Genomic DNA, 26,329 nt, shown 5'->3' with positions numbered 1-26,329 from the left:
TTGTTATCGGTATTTTCTTTAAATAAATCCTTTTGTTATTTTTGTACATTTTAAAATCAGTTTTCTTGTGAGTTATTTTTTGCAGGTTTGGGAACTGTCGGCAGACCACAGGTAAGAGTGCAGGTAATTTGGGGCATCCCTCCACTCCCCTTTCTTCCCCCGCGTATATCAAGTCAGAATTTGAACAGTGCCTCGGAGTTGAAGCTTGCTCGGCTATTCGTTCCTGGGAAAGATTTTAATCGCCAGGAACATGACAATATTTTTGATGGTGGAGAGTAGATCTATTATATCTGCAGTAGATGATTATGGATTTGTAGGAATTCGGCACATTTGGATTTGTGAACCAGCTCTGGCGCAAGCTTATGTTCATCTGTCACTGTATCCAGTTTTATCTTGTAAAGATAAGAATAGTCTTTGAGACTATTTTGATAATAGGCTATAGAGAGAGACAAAGAGGATATGAGATTAACATTAACCTTTGTTTATGACAATCACCTTTGTTTTAACCTTTGTTTATGACGATATATATTTCTCCCCATCTTGTCTTCCGCTCCCTCTTTTTGTATATTTTGTTTGTCTGGTTGATTTGTTTGTGAAATAAATGTTAGCTCTTTCACGAGCCTCGATTCAGTATACAAAAAAAAACAAAAACAAACCCCCCCCACTTTGTATGAGTGACCTGTCTGAGATGTTTCGAATGTCAGAACTTGCTCCAATGATATAAATCTGATTTTCTTCACACTGACATTGAACCATACACACAGGCACCTCAAGTGGAAGGTTTGCACTCTTGTATTTTGGAAGTTATTACCATTTTCTTGATGGCTTCAGGCAGAAAGATGACCATGAGCTTGTTTTTACTTTATTAGGGGACCATTGCTACCCGATTGAAATTGCCAAGATTACTATGAATCTGATTCCATGAAATTTGTTGTAATGAGCGACAGGTCAAACCGTTCATCATAGGAACTTGAAACTTTGACCATGTATGGTACACCACTTGACTTTATGCGTATCCTAAGTATGACGTCATAGGTCACGTGACCTGGTGGCCATGTTGGATTTATTTATTTATCTATCTTTTTATCGGATTTATCTATCTTTCTATCCTTTTTATAGGATTTATTTATCTTTAAAATCGATATCCTCCATTTTTCGATCTGTTTAGTTAAAACTTGGCAAACATATCGTCCACCTCAAGGCGAAGAACGCTCTTTTCTCCGATTATACAAAATATATATATATATATATATATATATATATATATATATATATATATATATATATATATATATATATATATATATATATATATATATATATATATATATATATATATATATATATATATATATATATATATATATACACACACACACACACACACACATTAGGGTGGTCCACAGCACAGATATATGTAATATTTAATACTATTAAAAATCCATGCTCCACAAGGCTGTCCTTGTTCCTATGTTTATAAAGATCATATGAACCAAATATGAGGTCAATTGGAACTTATTTAGAGGTTGCTCAAAAAATAACATTTTTAATTTATCCTGTTTTTTTCAGATGGCAGAAACTCGCAGCTCTTCCACAGTTTGGTTGCTGGGCAAGTCTGAAAAGGAAATGATATGTGGGGGACTACCAACCAAAGGACACACATTACAGAAAATGGTGTACCATCACATACAAGAACACCATACAGTTCGTGAAAGTGCCAAACTTAGTGTACAAGCTGTGTGTGCATACTGGGAGAAAGCACGAATTCCAGTGCCGAGAGTAGATTCCTGTGAGCGCCAACTTTTGAAGTTGTATGATGCCTACAAACTGGTAAAGAAAAATAGAACCAAGACATTTGAAAACTATAGAGTGAAGGAGTTCAAAGATGATCTTCAATCCCTCTTCAATATCTCACCAAATGATGCGCTTGAGAAAATGACGAATGAAGAAGCCAAAAAGCATTCCTTGTCATGCAGCGTGAGGATCCCTCAAGTTCACGTATAGGATCTGTGAACAACACTCTGGCAGTGAAGGAGAACAGAAAGCATATCAGGCTTGAGAATGAAGATAAAAGAAAGAAGAAACATGCTGCTGAGACTCTAACAGCAATGCAATCTGTTCCATCAACATGGCTGTGGTTGATGATGATGATGAGTCTGAGATTGAAAGCTCCGATTCAGGGGACAATGAATTCAAACTCCAAAGTCCATCTTCTGCCAAACAGGCGAAAAAGGCTCCCATCAAGGTGATCACTCCAGCAATAGTGGCAACTCTGGACAGAGTAAATCTCTCAGATCGGCGTGCTATGTTTGTGGCCAGTGCTTTTGCACAATCTCTTCGTCATACCATTGAAGACAAGTGCAAGCCAACAATAATAAATAATTTGAGTAATTGAAAATAGATAATTATCTATGAATTGATGTATGATGCTAAAAATTCTGTATCTTATTATTCATTAAAATTTGTCAACATTTTGGGCAACCTCTAAATATTGTCCAATCAAGCTCAAATTTTCACCACAAACTACTTTCTTCAATAGGAATAGGGTCAGGCTTGTGGAGAAATGAAAATCCAATCTTCAAATTTTTACCTCGAGCAGTTTTCTGCTTACGTTTGTACCATTTCAGGTTATTCACTGGACATTAAACTGCGTAAATTTCAATAAAAACTGGAAAAATTGAGGTGTTCTAAAACTTTTGACCGGTAATTTTATATATATATATATATATATATATATATATATATATATATATACACATATATACACATATATATATACATACATACATACATCCAGTTTAGAATAGGTACACCATATCCCTGCATGTCGTAAGATGCGACTAAAAAGGGTTGGCGTCAGGAAGGGCATCCGGCCGTAAAACTTTGCCTCAGAAAGAGAACCATGACAATTGCATATGGGCAGGGTACAGCCCGAAGTACCCCTTGGGGGTCCTCACCCCCTCTCGTCAAAAATCAAGGTGGGGGACCCGATCGAAGCAAGGGTGGAAATCACTCCATTTATGACGACGAAACGTCTGATGCCCCATGTGGAGATCGGTTTCTGAGCTTTGGGACATGGAATGTAGGAACAATGACAGGGAGATCAGGAGAAGTGGTGGAAGTATTGGTCAGAAGAAGAGTGGACATATGTTGTGTGCAGGAGACGAGATGGAAAGGAAGTGGTGTGAGAATGGTGAAGGGTTGGCAGGGACAGAAATACAAGTTTGTGTGGCAAGGGTGCCCGGAAGGCGTGCATGGTGTTGGTGTCCTGTTTTCTAAGGAGTTTGCAGACAGTGTGGTGAGTGTGACGAGAGTGAGTGAAAGGTTGATGATGGTGAAAATGATGATTGGAAAGCTCTTGGTGAACGTCATCTCGGGATATGCTCTGCAGGTCGGTCGGAGCGATGAAGAGAAGGACAAGTCCTGGTGTGCAATAGAGAAGCTGATGGAAGACGTGAAAGATGAGGAAGTTGTTGTGGTAGGAGGAGACCTAAATGGACATGTGCGAAGGAGTATGGATGGTTTTGAGGGAGTTTATGGGGGTTACGGATATGGTGTGAGGAATGGAGAAGGTGAAAGGATTTTGGAGTTTGCTGATGGAGCTGGTTTGTTGATTTGTAATACTCAGTTCCAGAAAGAGGATAATAAGCTTGTTACATACACGTCAGGTGGGTCAACGACAACCGTTGACTACCTGATGGTGCGTAGGCAAGATAGGGGGGTACCTCCGGGACACAAAGGTGATCCCGGGGGAGGAGGCTGTTTCACAGCACCACTTGGTGGTCTGCGACATGAAGGTGAAATGTGTGAGGAGAGCTCGGCGGGTGAAGTACCAACCAAGAATGAAGGTGTGGAGGTTGAAAGAGGTGACAGTGAGGGAGGCATTAAAAGAGAGGCTGAGTGTTACGTGCTCCTCCCCAAACCCCGGTCACGGTGTACCTCCGAGCCCCGAAAGGAGTCACGGCAGAAAGATGTTATTATGTGTGCCAATGACCAATGGTGACACCACACCAACCAATCAATACCAAAACCAAGTATTGTATTAATGTCACACAAAAATAACCACTTGCACAAGTACAATAGTAATCAATTGCACAACAAATATATCATTCCTGTGATGGTACCATCAGTTTCTTACTCGATAACTCACGGTGCTCCACGTGAGCAAAATGTAACATTCCCAAAGTCACTGTCCCGGCACCAGGCCAAAGTCGATCCATGTTTAACATGATCTTCCATAGTCATGGTGTGGATGAGGACATCATCCAGATAAGCCTCCACCCCTTCAAGGTCTGCAATAAGCTTATTAATCAGCCGTTGAAATGTAGCCGGCCCGTTTTTCAATCCAAAGGGAAGAACCTTGAACTGATACAACCCATTTGGTGTGACTAAAGCTGAGATTTCCTTGGCTCTATCAGTAAGAGAAATCTGCCAATACCCTTTCAGCAAGTCAAATTTAGTTACAAATTTAGCTGGGCCTATTCTATCAATACAGTCATCAATCCTCGGGATGGGATATGAGTCGGTCTTGGTCACTGCATTAACCCGTTTCAAATCCGTACAACAGCGAAAACTGCCATTGGGTTTTGGAACCAACACACATGGTGAGCTCCATTCACTGCTGCTTTGTTCGATGATGTCATTCTCCAACACTAGGGCATGCCCGTACTATATATATATCTAAAATTATATACCCCCCCCCCTCTATTTACATGAAATGGTTTGGTCCAAAGCGAACGGCTTGCGAGTACGGTGACAATCCCCCCCCTCTATTTACATGAAATGGTTTGGTCCAAAGCGAACGGCTTGCGAGTACGGTGACAATCCCCCCCCTCTATTTACATGAAATGGTTTGGTCCAAAGCGAACGGCTTGCGGAGTTTGGTAAAGAAATCGCCATAGCGTGCACGTAATTAGTTTTAAAACATAGTTTAACGGCAACATAGTTTGCCAACGTGAAATAAATGAATACGCTCTCAAATGTGCCGTCCGAGGCAGAGTCTGTTCGCCACGTTCGGCACACGTGATAGCTCGCTGCTCTCTGATTGGTTGAATCGTTTTTTGGACATAGCTCGGTAACTACTTGTCCGATTAATATGAAACCTTGAAAAGGCACATCCTCGGGTCCCCAGCAATATACCTGGCAAGTTTCAAGTATATCGGACCCGTGGTTGTCGAGAAACAGCGGTCACAGACATACATACATACATACATACATACATACATACATACATACACACAGAGATTACTGGAATTATAGATAGATATACTGAACCTCCTTCCGAAGATAATCCATATTCACAGGGTTCATCCGATAGGGGTGTTGTTTCACAGGAGTGGCTTCCCCCACCTCAATATCATGATATACCAAGTCAGTACGACCAGGTACATCTGTGAACAAATGTGCAAACTCAAAAATTAGGCTGGATAGTTGTCCTTGTTGTTCCCTCGTCAATGACCTATTTCTCATCTAAATTACTCAATACTTCCGTGTTCGTCAATCTGGGACAAGCCTGGTCATCAATGTTATCAAACTTCACACCCGCCTCAACCTCTGGATTCTCTTGCACCCCGACTACAGGCACGACAGGTGAGGCAGGATCAATTTTTTCCACAGGCTTCCTCTCATAATATTTCTTCAGTCGGTTGACATGACACAGCTGCCGCTTTTTCCGTCAGTCGGGAGTTGTCACCACGTAATCTGTTTCATTAACCCTCCTTTCGATTGCATAGGGACCAAAATACCTAGCCTGTAGTGGCTGACCTGGAACAGGAAGCAACACTAACACTCGGTCCTCAGGACTGAAATTTCTTATCTGAGATTTCTTGTCATGTCTCACTTTCATTTTATCCTGTGTCACTTTCAAGTTTCCTCTCGCAACTTCACAAGCCTTTGCCAATCTGTGCCTAACCGTTGACACATACTCTACCACTGTTGACTGCGACTCCTCTTGTAGCCACTTCTTTCACCAATTTCAATGGTCCTCGAACTGCATGTCCAAACACAAGTTCAAAAGGACTGAATCCCAATGACTCCTGAACAGATTCCCTCGTAGCAAACAACAATAAGGGTATTCCCTCATCCCAATCCTTGTCACATTCAAAACAATACGTTCTGATCATATTCTTCAATGTCTGGTGAAACCTTTCCAAGGCCCCTTGGCTCTCGGGATCTTAAGTACTTGATCTTACTTGCTCCACTCCCAACAGGTATACCACTTGCTGAAAAAGCGTTGACATGAAATTGGAACCCTGATCAGACTGGATGACCTTAGGTAGGCCAACCAAAGTGAAAAATTTAATCAAGGCCTTCGCAATAACTTCCGCAGTGATTTTTCTTAGAGCCACTGCTTCTTGGAACCTCGTGGAAGCACACATGATGGTCAGCAAATACTGATGTCCAGCCTTAGTTTAAGGTAAAGGGCCTACACAGTCAATAATGACTCGGCTGAATGGCTCTTCAAAAGCTGGAATTGGTTTTAAAGGTGCGGATGGGACTTTCTGATTAGGTTTTCCCACAAGCTGGCAAGAATGGCAAGATTTACAGAACTCCGCCACATCACGTCGCAATCCTGGCCAGAAAAAATGTACCAATATTCTGTCACATGTCTTGTTCACTCCAAGGTGCCCGGTCAAAGGTGTCTCATGTGCCAAACTCAATATCTCCTTCCGGTATGGCGGTGGCACCACAATTTGGTAAGGAACTTTCCACTCATCATTTGCTGGCACCTCCGGTGGTCTCCATTTTCTCATGAGTATTTCCCCTTTCATGAAGTAACCAACAGGTATCTTCATAGCCTCTTCCTCTGTAATGGCTTTACCCATCGAACTCTGGAGCTCCGAATCTCTGTGTTGTTTTTCCACAAGTCTCTTTCGGACAAGCACCGTTTGTTCAGCCTCGTTCCCAGATGTCTCCGATGGACACTCCATTTCCTCTTTTTGTCCAGATGCCACCTTTTCCTTAGGTTCCTTGATGTCACTCCCTTTCCTATTATCTCTTCCAGACTTTTCCTCCACTATCTTAAAGGAACCCAAATCCACAGCACCTTCCTTCTCCTTCTCTTCAGAGCACTTCCTACCCAAAGCACGATTCACTGCACAGGATGGAAAGATACCCGGAATCTCCTGCTCTAACTGTGCGGTAAAGCCGAACAGATATCTTGAGCTTTACCCACCAGAACACTTTGTACTAACATAGCCCAGGACCCCACAGGCCATTTTAACATTTGAGCCACCTTCTCAAAGTGTAAAAAGAACTTGGCTACCTCCTTTTCTTTAAAGTGTGGAACCAGCCTCACATGCCTACCCACATCCCAAGAGTTCTGACTGGTTGTCGAACTAGCCGGCATGGATACTACTTCTCTCCGTTCCCCCAGTAATTCCAGCTCCTTGAGTTTAAGTTCCCTCTGATAAATCCATGTCCCGTTCCTTTAACTCCCTTTCGGCTTTCCTTTCCTCTGCTCTTTCGTCTGCTCTTTCCTTTTCAGCTCTCCTTTCCTCTGCTCTTTCCTCGGCTCTTCTCTCCTCGAGTTCTCGTTCCCGTTCTGCTCTTTCCTTTTTCCGCTTTCCATTCCAACTCTTTTAACCTTTCCTGGCTCTGCAGTTGCATCTCCATTTTCCAGAGCTCCACATTTCCTTTTTCCTATGGTAACCAATCCAAGGCTACCTCTTCCCATGTTCCTTGGCCCACTAGAGATTCTACCACCAATGTCTGAATCTCTGCTTTCTTCATACTAACTCGGACCTCCAAGTTACAATATTTGGCCAATATCATGAGTTCCGATCTTTTTAACGCCTGGAACTGTGCCTCGTTAGGGGACGTCACAAACTTTTATATGTTAAACACCATGGTGACTATCAGTTAGCACCTGTTAACCTTCACACAAAAATTTCAAATTTTTAGAAAAATTTGGGAATGTTAGAAAATTTTCAATTTTGGGAATGTTAGGGAATTCAATCCCGGACGGGCCCCCAGTTTCTGTTACGTGGTGTACCTCCGAGTCCCGAAAGGAGTCACGGCAGAAAGATGTTATTATGTGTGCCAATGACCAATGGTGACACCACACCAACCAATCAATACCAAAACCAAGTATTGTATTAATGTCACACAAAAATAACCACTTGCACAAGTACAATAGTAATCAATTGCACAACAAATATCATATCATTCCTATGATGGTACCATCAGTTTCTTACTCCATAACTCACGGTGCTCCACGTGAGTGAAAGGTAACATTCCCAAAGTCACTCTCCCGGCACCAGGCCAAAGTCGATCCACGCTCCGGTGATCACAAGAAAAAGGTCGTATCGAGACCAGAATCCAGGTGGCTGACAGTCAACGCTGCCGAAGAGCCCCTGGTTGGGTGTCGGGCTGACGTCGGTCAGGCAAAGGTGCACCCAAAAGGCGACTGGGAAGCCACACCCTCGGTTCACCAGACAATGACGCTGGTATGAACGTTCAGCGGCTCCCAAACGGAGAACCGCAAATTCCCAATCGAAATCCACGTTACACACGCGAACCAGGCTAATGGCTGGGCGTGGTGAAATGGCTGGAGCGAGGTGAAAAGACTGGAGCGAGGCGAAATGGCGTACGGGCCCGTAATGGAGGCGTACCTGCTCTCCCACAACGATTGACTTCGGAATCGACCACAAAACCCGTCACGCAGGTTTATCTGTAACAGCGATCACGACTCTGTCACAGGAATCCCTTTCCCGGGAAAACCAATCTTCGCTCGTGACCCACGTTCGCCAGCGTCCGCTCGATACTTCAAAGCAACTCGGCCTTTTCTCCCGACATCACTTGCTCCGCTTTCACTTCGTCTTCTTCCTTCCGGTTTCTCTTGATCCATTTCGTTTTTCTTTTAAAACACGAATTTTTCCTTTTGAAGACAGTTATCTCCATTTCTCTCAAACTACAAACTTGGCATTTAATATGGAATATTTTTTTTGTGGGGGTGATCGTACTTTTCAAGATGACTTAGAACCAAAAGTTCATTGGAATTATGTTGAAATTATTCTAGATTTTGTTAATGTCACCTTTAAAAGAAACAAAAACCACATTTGACATTTTGAAGCAAATAAATTGATCCTTGAAAGTGATGTAAACTGATATCGAACTCAATTCACGGACAGTACTGTGTTAAACTTCTGTACGTTTTCGAGAAGTATGTCTTTATTTTGCACATTAGCCAAAAAATTTTTCCAACAAAAGCTAAATTATGACTGGGATTACGGACATTAAAATTACAGTTCAGTACTTCGTGTAACCCCCACGAGCATTCAGGAGCGCACGTACACGTCGAGGCATGCTGTTCACGAGATTTGCCAAGGTTTGGACAGGAATCGCTTGCCATGCAGTGACAATAGTCTGCTGCAATTCACGCACAGAGGTCGGCTGCTGGTCCAAGTGGTCGATTTGACGTGTTAATTCTGCCCACAAGTTCTCTTATCGGATTCATATCCAGGGACATGGCAGGCCACTCCATATGCTCTACACCACGGTCAGCAAGAAAGTGTTGGATCATGCGAGCACGATGAGGCCGTGCATTGTCATCTTGGAAGACAAAGTTTCCTCGAAAGGCTGCACGAGCAAATGGAAGCAATGTTTCTTCCAGAATGACCATGTAATTGAACTGGTTCAGGTTTCCATTCAGAACAACCAGGTCAGTTTTGCCCCCTGCATGAAAAGCAGCCCAAACGGTCACCCCACCACCTCCAGCCTGGACTCTTGGCACTATACAATCTTCGTTGTGGGCTTCATGCACTTGTCTGCGCACTCGGACGCGGCCATCTTGACGATAGACCAGAAATCTAGACTCGTCACTGAAGGTCACGTGATTCCAGTGTCCTGGCTGCCATTGACGGTGCTCTCTGGCCCACTGCAATCGGCGCTGGCTGTGTTGTCTGGTCAGGCGTGGCTTTCTCAGGGGACGCCTGGCACGATAGCCTGCTTGAACCAGTCGTTGGTTGACTAGCCTTCTGGATACAGGCACATTTGTCAGTTGCTGCCACTCAGCCCTAAGCCGATTAGCTGACTTCGTATGGCCATTGCAGACTAACCGGTGCAGCTGGCGATCATCTCTCCTTGTGGTTCTGCGTGGATGTCCTGGCCTCGGTATTGGAGTAGGGACACCCCTCTGAGCATTTCGTTTCAGGATCTTTGACACCTGACCTTGAGTGGCAATAGCACGCTGTTTCATGCCAGAATTTCGTAAAGCCACCACTCCATGACAAACAGCATTGTCGAGTTGACGGACCATCTCCAGAGGAAGCGGCAATAACTTTTGTAGATGTGCAGCAGTTGTTTTCCACGAATACAGAACGCAACAACCCTTATATACCCGATTGTGAAGCCAATTGTCAAATGTACCTGTCCTTGCATTTTGTCACGCCACCTGTGATATAATCCTGTTATTGACTTCTTGCTGCGAAAGACAATCAGTGACATGGTTCTTTCAACAAAGACATCACCAAAGGGTCAAAGAAACTCACCAGATTGATATACTGAGTTCAGAAAATAAACCGAAGTCAAGAAAAAAAAAAAAATCCATATTAAATGCCAAGTCTGTATAACAAGAATAGTACATGGAACTAAAAATGCTTCCAGTGGATGAAAACTACAAAGACGGAAGTGATGAATCCGTAACACTGAGTATGGTAGAGGATGATGTTGAGCTTGAAAGTGGTTGGATGTCAATGAAGGTCTGTTGGGAGCTGTTGGTGATGTATGTGGATGGACAAAAGGACCACCGAGGCACTCGGAAAGATGGTGGTGGGATGATGAAGATGGAAAGAGGATTGATGAGAATAGGAAGAAGCTCAAGGAGTGGCAGAAGGTGAAGGGTACGGGGACATAAAAGGCAGAGCATGAAAGTTAGAAGGCTGCAAAGAAAGAGGTACCAAAGGTGCAGGAGGCATATCGGAAAATGTTCGGCGAACGCTTGGATTCAGAAGAAGGTCAGAGAGCGGTATTCAGGATTGCAAAGCAGATAGCGAAAGAGGTGCGATGTGATGTGGGTGAGTTGCTTGAAGGATGAAGTGGGACAAATCGCTGTGGACCCAGCTGGAATTTAAGGAAGATGGAAGAGTTATATGGAAATGCTGTTGAATGCAGAGAATGAATGCGATGGCAACATCGAGAGTAACCCAGTTTTAGGACCGGCAGAGAAGATAACTGATAAGGAAGTTGAGGAAGCGATAAAAGCAATGAAGAGTGGAAAAGCAGGAGGGCTGACGGGAGTTATTGGAGATATGTTGAAGGCATCGGGAAGTTGGGGTGTGAAGAGAATGACATCTGTAATCTGGTGGGTGAGAAGGCCGCATTCCAGTGGATTTGGGAACCGAGTGCCCTCGTCCCTCTATACGATGGGAAAGGTGACACTCTGGACTGTGGCTCGTATCGAGCGATAGTTATTGGAGAATGGAATGAAGGTATTGGAAAGGGTGTTGGAGAGGAGGATAAGGAAGGAAGTGAAGATCGACGAAATGCAGTTTGGATTTATGCCAGGAAGAGGAACGACAGACGTGCTTTTTATTGTGAGGCAGTTGCAGTAGAAGTACATGGAGAAGAGGAAGAAGTTGTTTCTTGGGTTTGTTGATCTGGAGAAAGCATTCGATAGGGTTCCACGTGAAGTAGTGACATGGGCATTGAGGAAGTTAGTAGTGGAGGAATGGTTGATCAGAGTAGTGATGGCAATGTACAAAAGTGCGCGCACAGCTGTAAGGACGAAGGACGGGAACAGTGGTGAGTTTGACGTGAAGGTGGGAGTGCATCAGGGGTCGGTACTAAGTCCACTACTATTTGTAGCTGTGATGGAAGTGCTTGCTCAGAACATAAAGGAGGGTTTACCGTGGGAGTTGTTGTACGCAGATGATCTGGTGTTGATTGCAGAAAGTATGGATGGACTGAAGGAGAAGATGAACAAGTGGAAGGAATGTATGGAGACGAAAGGTCTGAAGGTGAATATCGGAAAAACAAAAGTGATGGCATGTGGTAAAGCATGTGGTGAGGTGGAAAGGACTGGGAAGTGGCCATGTGCTATGTGCAGGAAGGGTATCGGAGTGAACTCAATTCAATGTACAATGTGCTCTGAATGGGTTCATCAAATATGTAGTGGTTTGAGAGGGTCATTAACCAGTGTGGCAGCTACATTCAAGTGTAAGGTGTGCACAGAGGGAGCTGCAGATGGAGGAAATGTTGAGTTGGATCTTGGAGATGGCGTGAAGCTGGAAGGTGTGAAAACATTTTGATACCTAGGAGACATGCTGAATGGAGAAGGTGGATCAGACTCGGCAACGGTTGCTCGAGTGAGATGTGCATGGAAGAAGTTTCGGGAACTGAGTGGCGTGCTGACGAGGAGGGGAGTGTCGTTGAAGCTGAAGGGAAAGGTGTATGCTGCATGTGTGAGAAGTGTTATGATTTATGGGAGCGAGACATGGGTAATGAACGTGGAGCAGCAATGAAGGGTGGAAATGCGAATGGGTCGGTGGATGTGTGGAGTATCGTTGAGAGAGAGGAAGCCAAATGATGAATTGCGAAAGATGATGGGAATAGAGCCTGTGATGGATGCTGTGAAGAGAAACAGGTTGAGATGCTTTGGTCATGTGTTGAGGAAGGATGAAAGTGACTGGTTGAAAAGAGTGACCAAAATGAATGTAGAAGGAAGTAGAGGACGGGGAAGACCGAGAAAGACTTGGCTGAAGGTGGTGGAAGAAGAAATGCAGGCAAGGGGGTTAACAAGGGGAGATGCAAAAAATATGGCAAAATGGAGAAGATTGGCATCTTGCCCGCAAGGCTAACCCCTGCCCTCGCAGGGAAAATGGCCTTAAAATGCCTGTTGTATATACATATATATATATATATATTTATTATTATTATTATTATTTTTTTTTTTTGCCATTTCGACCCCCTTTTTTATGCCACTTGATTGGAGGCATGTCCTCAATGTGATGTCATAGGTCATGTGACATTGCAGCCATTTTGAATTTCATGAAAATCTTTAAAATGCATCTCAGCCTTTATTTTTCGATCGATTGAGTTGAAACTTGGCCCACTTTCAGTATGCCACTTGTTTATGTATGTCCGAAGAATGATGTCGTCGGTCATGTGACCTGGAAGCCAAATTGAAAACCTTGAATATACATCTCCATTTTTCAATCGATTCAGTTCAAACTTTAAATCGTCGGATCCGGTGTCCCTGCCTTCTCCTCTTCTATCCCCCCCCCACCCCCCCCTCTTCTGTCCATACACCCTCCTCTCTTTCCCCTCTCCCTTTTGCTCCCTTCCCTCTCCCTGCCTCTTGTCCCCTGTCCCTCCCCTCTCCTATGCTGTTGCTGCCCTCTCATCTTCTGTACCTCCACCCCCCTCTTCTGCCCTTTCCTTCTCCTCTGCTGTTTGCCCTCTACTATTCTATTTCTCCCTCCTCTTCTTTCCCTTTCCCTTCTTTCCCTCTCCCTTCATATGGCATGTCCCACTCCCTTTCTGCTCAAACTTACAAAGTTCTTGTGTTACCCCAGCACAACCATGGAGAAATAGAAAACCTTATTCAGTTTCACGTTGAACTTCTTCTCAAGGAACTTCAAGAGGCAGAGCTGAATCAAGGAGACAGTGACTATGTCATGCCTCAGGCATTCTGAGACAGTGCCACATCATGTATCATGCTTTCACTTGCCACTATCAAACAAATGAATAGGATGGATAGTGGCCTTGCATTGCTCAAATGATGTGACCCAACTTCATATTTCAATAAAGTTGCAAAGTTTTTCAGCAAGATATCTCATAATGAGGAACTTGTTTTGGCCCAGAAAGTTGTTTGGGTCGGAGGAAGGTGAAGGGGAGGAGGAGGAGGGAGGGAGGGAGAGATGGAGGGTTTTGAAGATTTGGGCATTTTAAATTCCATCACTTTGGGCAATTAGCAGTATTACACATCAAAAGAGGATCTCCAACGTCACCGATCAATTTGGAAACATTCCGTCATCTGCATGAGGTTAGGAGATGGCGTCGCTACGAATGCCATTCAGATCATCAGCATCACTCACAAAGTATTAGATTACATACATTCAAACTTCCATGGATTGTTAGGTTCCATGCATTGTATGCCAGGTATGTGTGCTGTGATATGTTACGTTATAAAGACCATCCAGTGATGGTGTGTGTTGTGGGGGGCGGGGAGTGGAGGGAGGGCATTCTTCACCACCAACAGGTATCATTTGAGCAAGGTCACAAATGTTGTTTTTTTTCTTCTTTTTTTGGTCTGACATTTTCATTTTTTTAAATACTTTTTTTGTATACTGTCGGGGCTTGTGGAGGAAATAAAACGTAGAACAGATCAGGACAACAGAACAAAAGGACAAGTAGAAAGTGAAGGGGAAACACATCTTTGAGGATTGAGAGACAAAATAGAAAGACTTGCACAAATAAGGGGTGTGGGAAAGATTGAGGGCTAGGGGAGGACATGGGAGTCGGGGGAGAGGGGTGAACAAGATGGGCCCAGCTGTTATTTATATATTTATTTATTCTTTGTATACTAAGCGAGGCTCGTGTAAGAGCTAACTCATAAAACATATAACAAGAAATATGTCGTGCATAGCACGATACTTGAGAGATCACTAAAGTAAGTTGTTGACCTATGATGACCTCAAAAATAATTGGTGGTTGAATTTCAGTGTCCAGATGTACAAATCCTCTTAAAATTTCAAGTCAATCAGATGGAAATTTAGGATTTTAGAGACTTGTCCTATGTTGACATTTTGGCCTAAGTTGACCTCAAAAATAGTTGGGGGTTAAATTCAGTGACCAGATATGCAAGCCCTCTTCAAATTTCAAGTTGATTGGATAACATTGAGGATTTTAGAAATTTGAAAAAAGCGGTTGACCTTTGGCGTTTTCGACCTTTTGGCTCATGTTGATCTCAAAAATAGTTGGTTGAATTCAGTTAGCTGATATATAAATCCTATTCAAATTTGAAGTCAATCGGATGAAAATTGAGGATTTTAGAAATTTGAAGGAAAGTGGTTGACCTTTGGCCTATGTTGTTTACAGTTTTACCTTTTGACCGAAAAATATATCGGATTTTGTCAGACGACAAACTCTACCATTTGGTGAGGTTTCGTGATTATCGGTTTAAAATTGTGACCTGTTGGCAAGTATAAGTGAGGGGACAGACAGACACAGACACAGACACAGACACAGACACAGACACAGACACAGACACAGACACAGACACACACACAGACACACACACACACACACACACACACACACACACACACACACACACACACACACACACACACACACAAACTGGAGTGATCAACATACTTGTCAAAAAAAAATAAATTATGCCTCCACCCCCAAAGGTGGCCAGAGGCATTATGTGTCCATTCGGGCTAAACCTTGTTTTTCTCAGCAACCACATGTCTGATTGAGACAAAACCTTCTGGGTGGGAGTGACACCCATGCAGAATGTTTTAATGATAATTGTGATGTTCATAGGTCACGTGGTATGGTGGCCATCTTGGATTAAGCGGCAATAATTAAAAAATTATTTCTCGGAAACCGCTGAATGGAAAAATTTTGAAACTTGAAACTTGGCACATTGGCAAGTACTCCCAATGGGGAACAAAAGCATGATAATGTTGATGTCATTGGTGATGTGGTATACCAGTCAAAAATGTTTTATTCGAATCCCTTATCCTAAAAATCTGAAATTGCATGCACATACATGATTGTGACACATTGACACGATGACACATTTGTGTTGAAATAGTAAATTTATGACATCATAGGTCACATGGTTTGGCAGTCATATTGGATTTAACCTAAAACCTTTTTAAAAAATCGATTGACTCGAAACTTTACGTGTCATTGACTTGGCAAGGCGATTAAAAGATGACCATGAAAACGTCATTGGTCAGTCACATGGTTTGGCAACCATCTTGGATAGAAAAATGAACCTTATCTGATCAACACTAAACTTCACAAATGTGATCCCCCACTCATAAATATGCAAAGTGCACATTTTTTTAAGGTCATATGTCACGTGTTGTGGCAGCCATATTAGCTTGAATGATCGTTTTAAGGCCATTTTTCCCGCTGGAGCGGGGGTTAGCCTTGCGGGCCCCATGACAATCGTGGTTCCCTGTTTTGAGGCAATGTTTTTATGTCCGGATGCCCTTCCTGACGCCAACCCTTAGTCGCTTCTTACAATGTGCAGGGATACAGTGTACCTATTCTAAACCGGGGTACACACCGGGATCATTCATCCCAGCAAGCTGGTACTCAATTTGCCGACCTCGGAAGGATGACAGGCTGAGTCAACCCCCCTGGCGTTAATTCAGCGATCGACCGGGATTCGAATCCAGGACCCTAGGATCCCAAGCCGGCACCCTAACCGCTAAGCCAACACCAGGGCCAGTGGCAGCCATATTAGCTTGAAAGGTGATAATTTAAAAAATTCCTTCTCTGAAACCGCTTCACCGGTCGATGTGAAACCTGTCATGGCTGGTGAAAATGTGTTACTTGAAAACAGCTGAAGGGATTTAAATCAAACTTCTTTATTTTTAGGACAGTGAACGAGTGCATATACCCATTGTGGGACTATTCAGCTGGCATATTGGCGACACAGTCGCATTGCTGTAGTTTGCCAAGTAATAACACACAAGACCAACCAATATACTTGAAAATCTTCGATTTTTGCAAGTATTAAAGGGAGCGGGAGATGAGAGGGAAGAGGGAGGGAGGGAGAGAGAGGGAAGCACAACAACAGTAGAGAACAGGGACATCAGGAGATCTGTGGACGGGAGAGGGCTGGTGAATGGTACATGATATAAACAAATTGACACTACTAGGGTGTATTAACAGGGGTAGAAAAGATCAAGGTTTTGAATGGGGGAAGATAAGAGATGGTGGTGAACAGCTGTTTTCAAGACCTGGAGGGAGGTGTTGGACTGAATAGTGTATGGGTTTGTTGAAGAGTGGGGGGGGGGGGGGGGGGGGGAGACTGAAAGAGTGAAGGTGAGCAGAGAATCTTGATTTTGGTAGTTTCACCAGAAGAGGGTTGCTAACAGACCTTGTGCATCCTGCAGGAATATTTGCGGGAGCGAGACTGGAGAGGAGTCGGTAGAAGACAGAAAGACCTCCAACCTGCCTGCGGTGAGAGAGTGAAAGGCCTTCAGAATCAGCTTCATCGCAGGAGATACCAATGATTCTGAAAGCATTGGTTTCTACAGCATGAAGCCGATCTAGGTGTGAGGCAGGAGTACCAGCCCAGAGGGGAGAGCAGTATTCCATCAAGCTGCAGATGAAAACTTTGTTTATGGTGAGAAGCTCATTAGTGCCAAGGAAGGACTTCTCACAACGGAGGATGCCCAGTTGGCAACATGATTTGGAGGCCAGCTTGGAAATGTGGCTTTCCCAGGAAAGATCATGGCAGATAGTGAGACCCAAAAGCTTGAGTGACAGAACTTCTTCAAGAGGATTGTTGAGAAAGTAGATGGGAGGGTTGTCCAGACAGACTTTTCGGAGAGACATAGTGAGTGTGTGATATTTGTCAGGATTGAAAAACATGTTCCACTTGTTTGACCAGTTTGTCATTTTCTCCAGGTCTGCAAAGAGTGAGGAAGCTGCTGCCTGCCAATCTGAGGGTTTAGATATGGAGTGACAGAGGGTGAATCACCAATAAAATATAGAGGATTTTCCAGAGATTTGGAGAGATCATTAATGAAGACCAGAAAAAGCACAGGGCCCAGAACACTGCCCTCAGTAACTCCAGCCTGGACAGGAAGAAGAGATTAGAGAATTCCATTTAGAACTGCATGTTGACTATGACAGGAGAGGAAGTACGTGGGCCATGTGTAGAGATTTAAAGCCATGCGTCTTGAAGCCCTAGGCCTAGAGGGAAGAATGAGATTGAAAAAATGTTTTGAAGATATTTGAATAACATTTTTCATTTTGTCAATTCAAAAGGTAGATCTCAAGAGATTTATTTACCACAGCACTTGAATTGACTTTCATAGGTATCTTTGAGACATCAGAATACCCATAAGGTACCAGAGGGTAAAGGTCAGGTCGAACTTTGACAATATAGTCTCTTGCATGTCCCTATTCCATGGTAACCTATGGGCCCCACGAAGCTATCAATCGAAAGGCGTGTTAATGTCACTCGACTAATTTGGCATGAAATTGTCCCTGTTATTATATTTACTGTATAGTATTGATGGACATGTTCACTTGATTTGTGTTTATACATACCGGTCGGTACATGTCCTTGCATGGGCTTTTGGTCGATTTCATGTTTAATAAGCACACCTACAAGTAAATGTTCTCTGTGCTACGTAGTGTTTCTGCATATTTGAGGGATTGGTCAAGCAGTACCCACAGACGTTATTGGATACAAAAGGCTTTCTAACATTGTTGTTATGGACTTTTTTTGGAGGAGTATATTTGTGTTGTTTTGACAGCTGAATATAACTGCCTATATATTTTTATATTTGTTGCTTAAAACTCAAAATGAAAAATGCATAAATCATTAAGAGGTCTTGAAAGGTATCTGACACTTTGTACTTTGTTTTGTGTTGCAGGCTCTGATCGAGACAACTATAATGCTTTTGGTTCTCGTGGCCGAGGCGGTGGCTTCAACGACAGACGCAGGTAAGGGCAGGTTCCACTCTCACCTTTGTTGTTCTCCCTGTGCCTTTAGCTCTTGATTGACATTTCAAGAGCCAAAGCCTCTTGATTGACATTTCCTTGTGATGGTTTCAGGTCTGATGACCGTGGAGGCTGGGGGTCTGACGAAACCAGTCGCTTCCACGACGGCCCCCGCTCAAGTCGCTGGGCTGACGCCCCTGGAGGGCGTGAAGACTGGACCAAGCAGCAACCACGCAACGAGCGTGTGGAGCGGTAGGATTGAGATGAAATGCAGGGATCTAAGGGGTGTTTATCCTGCAAGGCAGGCAAAGGGTAATTTACAATTGTTATTGAAATTGGTGGTCACCATTCCATTGTTTAAAGGTGGTTTCATTGTCAAATCCAGCCCTCCACTCTTCTGCCTCCATGGTGTTGCATCTCAAAATTTTATTTGAGCTCTGGAGCTAAATAGGTTGTTTTATGAAAGCTTGTAATTATACTTTCACACAAAACTATTAGAAACTAGAACGGCACTCAGTAGAGAGCATATCTCTGCCAGGTGAACAGTTTACGTTTTGTATCCCACTTATAGGTCGTATCTGGATCCAGACCTGAACCAAATCTAATCGGCTTGTTCTTGTCACCTAACCAATTTATGCACATAGTTTTATCATAACTCGTCCATGTCAGAACTTGTCCATAGCTTTTTGAGACATCATGCTGCATATCGTTTTTGGCCCTATCTCTCAATGGTGAAGAATCACTTAAATTCTTCTGTCTAGATACAGATCTTCACCAACATCGAATTGATTCGTCCTTGTCACACACAAAGCCTCTCCACCAAGTTTCGTCCAAATCCGTCCATAACTTTTTGAGATATCCTGCTATGTATCGGTTTTGGCCATAATCTCCCAATGGTGAAGAATCACTTTAAAAAAATTCCACTAGCCGGGTCCGAATCCGGATCTTCACCAACATCTAATCATTTCATCCTTGTCACATACACACCGCTCTGCCAAATTTCGTCCGAATCCGTCCACAACTTTTTGAGATATCTTGTTCACAGACAGGCAAAAAGGCAAACAAGCAGACAGGGGTGAAAACATAACCTCCATCCACCTTCTGTGGCAAAAGCATTTGTGATGACATACCAGGGGCTTGATAAATTTTCAGCATTTTTCTGTCATAAAGTCCTACACATCTACTCTATAGGGTAGTCTGAAAGTCACTTTCCCACTCCAAAGTAGCATTCTTACTTAAACTTTTAATATACAGGTTTTACTGTGCAGTACTTACAAACACGAATCTGTCATTGTATCTGTATGATAGAGTGCATTACACTGCACATTCAACAGCATCGTCAGAGCTGGTGATTGGGAAGATAAAGTAAGACTGAGTTACCTAGGTATTGCAACAATGTGTCTGAAGTCACATACAGTCACAGTCCCCCGTCCCCATCCCCCTTCCCAGGCCTCCTCCCCCCAAACCCTCTCCCTTCCACACATCTCCCTACTCTCAAATGTTGTGTTTGTGTGCTTCCCCATTCTCTCCCCATCTTGTCTTCCGCTCCCTCTTTTTATATATTTTGTTTGTCTGGTTGATTTGTTTGTGAAGTAAATGTTAGCTCTTTCACGAGCCTCGATTCAGTATACAAAAAAACCCAAAAAAAAACAGGTCTTAATAGTGCAATTTGTCTTAGGCTGTCCTCATTTCGGCTTCCCGTCAGGCGATCCGTTTTATTCCTCCCTATAGGAATATACCAGTCCTCCCTCCCAATATATGCCATGTGAATAAGTCTGAACGAAAAGTAGATGCTTTTCTCTCATGGAACAAGTTTCCATTAGAGGAGATTCACTGCGACAGTCACGTTGCATGCATGTATATAATCCAAAATGATGACTAAACCAAAATCTGCAAGAATCCATCTCTGCGAATATATTAATTAATTGTCTCTGCTCTTTTATACAATACATATAGTCTTAAAATCACTCTGTTTCAACAATAAATGGATTGCATTCCATGACACAAGTTGCTCTCCATGGAATAAGTTACAAATTGATGAATGGTCACCTGATTGTTTGTTATTCCAGTGTAAGCCATGTGCAGCGTCTTGTAGTTCACACCTGTTCACTCCATCTAGTTTGAGGGGGGAGGGGGGGGGGGGTTGGGGACCAAATAATGGCTGGGTTTTTCTTTTGGTGGTACCAACCTTTTGGAAACGGTCAATATAATGACCTCCCTCTCATTCCTGACAGTTTCACTGAATTTTTCTCTCAGCCTGGATGTAATCTCACTCATGGGATTATTATCTTCGTTGGTTGTACTTGGAGCTCAAACTTTCTCCCAAGCAGAACAATACTCTTTGCATTGTTTTACTGATTTTTCTTCATTCTCTCTTTGTACTCGTTCTCTTCGTTAGCGTTTTCTTTTCAGTGGACTTTCACCAATTTCAAAAAGTGATTTGTTGGGCTCCTCTGCCAAAATACTGCTTGAAGACATGCATTGTATCTTCCTCTTGTCGAGAGCTGGTAGGATAGCCTATAAGGTATGCACATTGCACACATCTCTAAGCTGTCTAGCCTGCATTTGAATCTAGGCCCAATTATAAACGTGCGTGCGTGTGTGTGTGACGCACGTGCGACGCGCGTGCACACACACAGTCAATCATTGGCTGTTATCTCCACAATTTGGGTTTTTGAAGGTGGAACGGAGTCTTCCCAGGACTCGATTTATCCACCCCTGCTCCGATGAAGGATTGCGATTAATGGGCTAAGTTGTGAAGGTAGAACATGGCATAAAGGGAGTCACCAAATCTCGGGTTTTCGTTCTCAGCGTGATTAGGTTGGAAAAACTCAGCAAGCTGCCAGGTCAGGCCAGGCCGCGTCCCAGATGATCCACGTGACTTCAGGCGCCACGTGTGTGGCCTTCTGCCTCACCAAAGCTGCCTTGCACCCAGAAGCCTCCGCATCTGGTGGCGCAAGCCTTGATTCTACCTGTATCTCATGCATCCTCAGCAGACAGAGCCTTGCAAGAAGAGGTCCATTACCTCTCTCACCCTCCCCCTCATCCACCAAATCTCAGCCCCCCCCCTCTTACTTCAGTCTGCCAAATATCAGGCCCCCCTCCCACTTGGATCTGCCAAATCTCAGGCCCTCTCTCTCAGATTCGCCAAATCTCATGCACCCTCGCGAAGGTTCAACACCCACCAAAAGTTGTTTACTCAGCTTACTCTTTACACTTTATAGGATGTTGTGCCATGTTAGGACAGGTATCCGTGTGGTTACCTCGATAGATATTGTTGTCATTTGCTTGTGCTCCTCAAATCACTCGTATTATGAAGGTGTATTCACCAGAAAGGCCTCGATACACTATCATTGCAAATGGATGTGGGGATGAACATTGAGCAGGAAGAAACCATGATTCAAAGAAAGATGTCGGAATGGTTTCAGATGATCATTTCTGACGTTCCTACCTTGCTTACACACTTTTTGCCACACCTCCCCACATCCTTTTACATTTTTAAAAAATGTTTTTTTTATTACTTGTATATTACAGAAGTGATCAAATTTTATTTGTTTTATTTTCTTCACTTGCAAGTGGGGATGCATAATGAAATAATCACTTGGCTGCAGCACTTGTCAATTAATCTGATTATTATTCCCCAGCTTTTGTTGAGGATTAAAGAAGTAATGGTTATTGGGCTTGTGCTTGAGATTGGGCCACCTATGGACCCTGACCTGACCCTGTCCAATGATGTACGTCATCCTTGCTCATGATTTTCTGACTGAGACCAAGCTTTGTGACCCATTGGGCAGTGCCGTGTTGGTACACCGGTGGACTGAGGACAGGCTGTTGGCTGAAGTGTAGCATGGTGCAAATTTTGTAGCGAAATTTGTCTTTTTCTCAAATACAATAACGCCATCATAAATTGGGCATCTCATTGATTATCAAAAATGATAATGTGAGGGTGAGGTGTCAAAATTTGGGTTAGTTTATTATTGCAACATTGTTTAAGGAACTTGACTTTTTTTTCGCTCATCTCCTAGATACACGTTTTGATCATGTCATTGCTTTGCGATGCTCACCGTAATGTTTCCCTCGTGTTGTTTACTCCCACCTCACCTGGCAGTGAGCTTTTCGCCGGCTCCAGTACCGGCATCAACTTCGAGAAGTACGACGACATCCCTGTGGAGGCGACGGGACTTAACTGTCCAACACACATCGACAATGTATGCAATGTGAACCCTGCCTTTTGTACTTTTATGCACAATCTGGAAATAGATTACGCGGGGGGAAGAGGGCAACGCTTTTTATATGCGCTCAATATATTTTGTGCAGAATTATTAGAATGTCTCGGAAAGTTTCTGATCCCTTTACTTCAAAAATTGCCAGTGACTGTCTGGGAACTCCACATCGATCACCATTAACAAAGATGAAAGGCCGGCACCAACCACAGGTTTTCTTCCCTAATGTCGAGGTGGAAATGCTCAAAATAACCCAGAGGCTTCCAAAGCCACCGGAAGTGGCCAAACACGTGTGGATGCTACCAAAATTTGGAGGGTTGATAAAACCGGGTTGGTGGAGAAATTTGGGGTTATCAGAAATGCCAAAAATTGGTCCACTCCATTACTTGGAAGTCGAAACGATCTCTGGGAAGTTTTGGTGAGACTTTTCATCCTACCTGGCATACAGCATTTGACTAACTACATAATCATGTCTCGCAGTTCGAGGACGTGGACATGGGCGAAATCATCATGGGAAACATCATGCTCACTCGCTACACACGCCCCACACCAGTGCAAAAGCACGCCATTCCTATCATCACGGGAAAGCGCGACCTCATGGCTTGCGCACAGACCGGTCAGATTTTTCTTTTTCCTTTCTCTTTGTCATACTGCCGTTGTTGTGCAATACTCCACATTCCCTAGGTTTCCTTCCTTTGTTTTCCATTATATTGTATTGATAAGCTGGATTTTTTTTTTAAGTGTCCCAAATGTTAATAACATTTTGGTATTAAAGAAGAAAGAGCTGCAGTTTGCTTGGGCATTGTGCTAATGAAGACTAGGCAGAAAGATTATTCATTCCTGCCACCTGCTGATCTGAAGGCCAATGAACTTCATACAGAGAGTAGTGTGGTGGGTATTGAAGTTAAAGGACAGTTTGCAGATCTCGATTGTAACCGGACAAACCAAATGGTCAGGCCGAAGGAAGGAATGTCTCGAGTGAAATTATATTACACTGAAGAGGGTTCTGGGAGCAAAAATGCAAATAAAGCCAATGGTAGGGGTTCAGGGATCCATCCTTGATCTCGACATACTCTTTTATGTACTTAAGAAAATGATTGTGCTGAACATTGACTCTTCGAACTTCCCAACAACCCTTCTCTAAATAATCTGATGAGTCGGTGAGGTGTGAGGAAAGCATATCATCAATATGTACTGCCAAGAGCCAATGTTTTTTTTAACATCTAATCAAGATCGACAAACTTGCACTTTGTTTGCTAAGAACTCGTCGAGAGGAAAGCAGGCATCAATAATCTTCTGGACAAAATGCACTCGTGCCCCAATGATTAGGTATCCTGCAGAATAAGATGGAAAAAATTTGGAACGGTATTACCACAAAACACCACACAAAAGGAGTGTTGTGCAATGGGCACGTGGGTGTGCAAATATTTGCATAAACACCAGGCTGTTTCAGACTTGATGATGTCATTGGCAAAGCAGAATGGTTCGTTCATAGCATTGTTATGTCAGAGTGAGCTTTACCAGCCAAGTGACACGGTGTTGTAGTTAGGGTAGAAAAATGTGCACGAAACAACCCTTCATTTTAAACTCAGCATTTTTATTTGTTTGCTGGTGAAGGAAGAACTTCATCAACCAATAGATCAAATTGTAACATCCACTTTTACAGGGTGTCGGTTGCTTCCACAGCAGTTGCGCCGGGCGGTCTGGCTGCGCCGGGAGGTTTGGTTGTGCCAGTTTTCCGTTGCCTTCCCAGCAATCAAATCGGGCCAGGAATTCGTAATCTCGGCATGCTGGGTATAGCTCGCCGAATTCTTATGAAAGAAGTACTTCGCTGAGGGACTCTGCACATTGTGCACAACAGCATGTGACTGCCTCATCTGGTGAAATACAACTGGGAGAGGCTTTTGGCAAAGGCTTTTAACCATGGCACAATGCACTTCCTCATCGAGATAGTTATAGCAATTGTATTAACGCTGTGCTGTCATTTATTTTGCATCACAAGGTTTATCGTTTATCGGCGTCTGGGTTTGTTATTTAGTGGTGGTGTTCTTTTGTGTTATTTGTGGTGGTGGTCTTTGCCATTGGTGGTGGTGGTGTTTCCTATATTTTTTTGCTCTTGGTGGTTGTGTTGCTCTGTTATTGGTCATGGTGGTGATGTTTGTTATTGTTTTCTTTTGTGTTGGTGTTATTTTAGTTTGTTACTGGTGTCGGTAGTGTTCTTGGTAGTGTTGTTCTTTGCTGTTGCTCCTGTTGTTGTTTGCTATTGGTGTTTTTGTTTATTGGTAAAGCTGTGGTTTGGTGTTTACATTATTGTTTGTTGTTTTGTTATTGGTGTTTTCTTATTTGTGGTTGCGGTGGTGGTGGTGTTATTTGTGGTGGTGTTGAGTGTATCTATATATATATATATATATATATATATATATATATATATTTTTAATGCCTCTGATGAAGTCGCCGGAGGCATTATGTTTTCGGGTTGTCTGGCTGGCTGTACGCCCGTCCATACATTCGAGGTTTTTGCTGCCTTGACAAAGTGAGTGGCTGAAGGGATTTAAATCAAACTTGGATCACGTATGTACTATGATGTGAAGATGACCCAATTAGATTTTTGGGTCAAAAGGTCAGATTATGGGTAAAATCCTGTTGCCATGTTTAACTTGAGTCAGCGATGGTATTTTGACCAAAGTTGGTACAGATGTACCAATTTGATTTTGGGGTCAAGAGGTCAGTGGTCATGTGAGGTGAAAATCGTGTGTGTGTGTGTGTGTGTGTGTGTGTGTGTGTGTGTGTGTGTGTGTGTGTGTGTGTGTGTGTGTGTGTGTGTGTGTGTGTGTGTGTGTGTGTGTGTGTGTGTGTGTGTGTTTTTGTAGGGAAGCATGGTGTTGGGAAGTGTTTTCGGCACCGACAAAAAAAAAAATAGATTTTTTTTTTTGATTTCTTCAAAAATAATTATCAATCGATTAATCGATTAATTATTTAATTATTCGATTAATGACTAAAACTTTTTTTTTTTAAAGTTACAGATTCTGATGAAATGGTGGTGGTTTATGTGTTCTATGACCGAATTGATTAATAATTTAATTTTTTAATGATTATTATTTATTTATTTTCATTATTAATCATTTATTTCTTTTCTTTCTCATTTGGCCCATATCTCAGGCACCTTTTGAGCTGGGAAGCTAATATTTGGACATGACAGTGACCAAGTGATGTGGCTATCAAGGATATTTTTGATTTATTGATTAATCAATTAATCGATTAATTATTCAATTAATTACAAAAAAAAAAATCAGTTCCAGATTCTGAAGAAATGGTGGTGGTTTATGTGTTCTGTGACCGAATTGATTAATAATTTAATTTTTTAATGATTATTATTTATTTATTTTCATTATTAATCATTTGTTTATTTTCTTTCTCATTTGGCCAATATCTCATTCACCTTTTGAGCTAGGAAGCTAATA

At 42.9% G+C, this 26,329-nt stretch overlaps 1 protein-coding gene across 2 annotated transcripts in view; it reads left to right on the top strand.

Annotated features, from left to right (window-relative positions):
- LOC137425368 (putative ATP-dependent RNA helicase an3) overlaps positions 1–26,329 on the top strand; it is a 76,836-nt gene that overhangs the window by 7,933 nt on the left and 42,574 nt on the right. The window contains exons 5-9 of one of the 2 annotated variants that reach the window (XM_078776590.1): positions 17,085–17,151; positions 18,579–18,648; positions 18,760–18,897; positions 22,754–22,853; positions 23,349–23,484. In XM_078776590.1, coding sequence (XP_078632716.1) covers positions 17,085–17,151; positions 18,579–18,648; positions 18,760–18,897; positions 22,754–22,853; positions 23,349–23,484 — 511 coding nt within the window. The remainder of the gene's footprint in view (positions 1–17,084; positions 17,152–18,578; positions 18,649–18,759; positions 18,898–22,753; positions 22,854–23,348; positions 23,485–26,329) is intronic. The other variant, XM_068113737.2, reaches the window with a different exon arrangement.

This window comes from Myxine glutinosa, chromosome 4 (assembly GCF_964187855.1).
Source record: "Myxine glutinosa chromosome 4, kmMyxGlut1.1, whole genome shotgun sequence".
NCBI classification, from domain to species: Eukaryota; Metazoa; Chordata; class Myxini; order Myxiniformes; family Myxinidae; genus Myxine; species Myxine glutinosa.
Note: the sequence above shows the minus strand (reverse complement) of the source record. Positions and strands in the feature narration are given on the sequence as shown.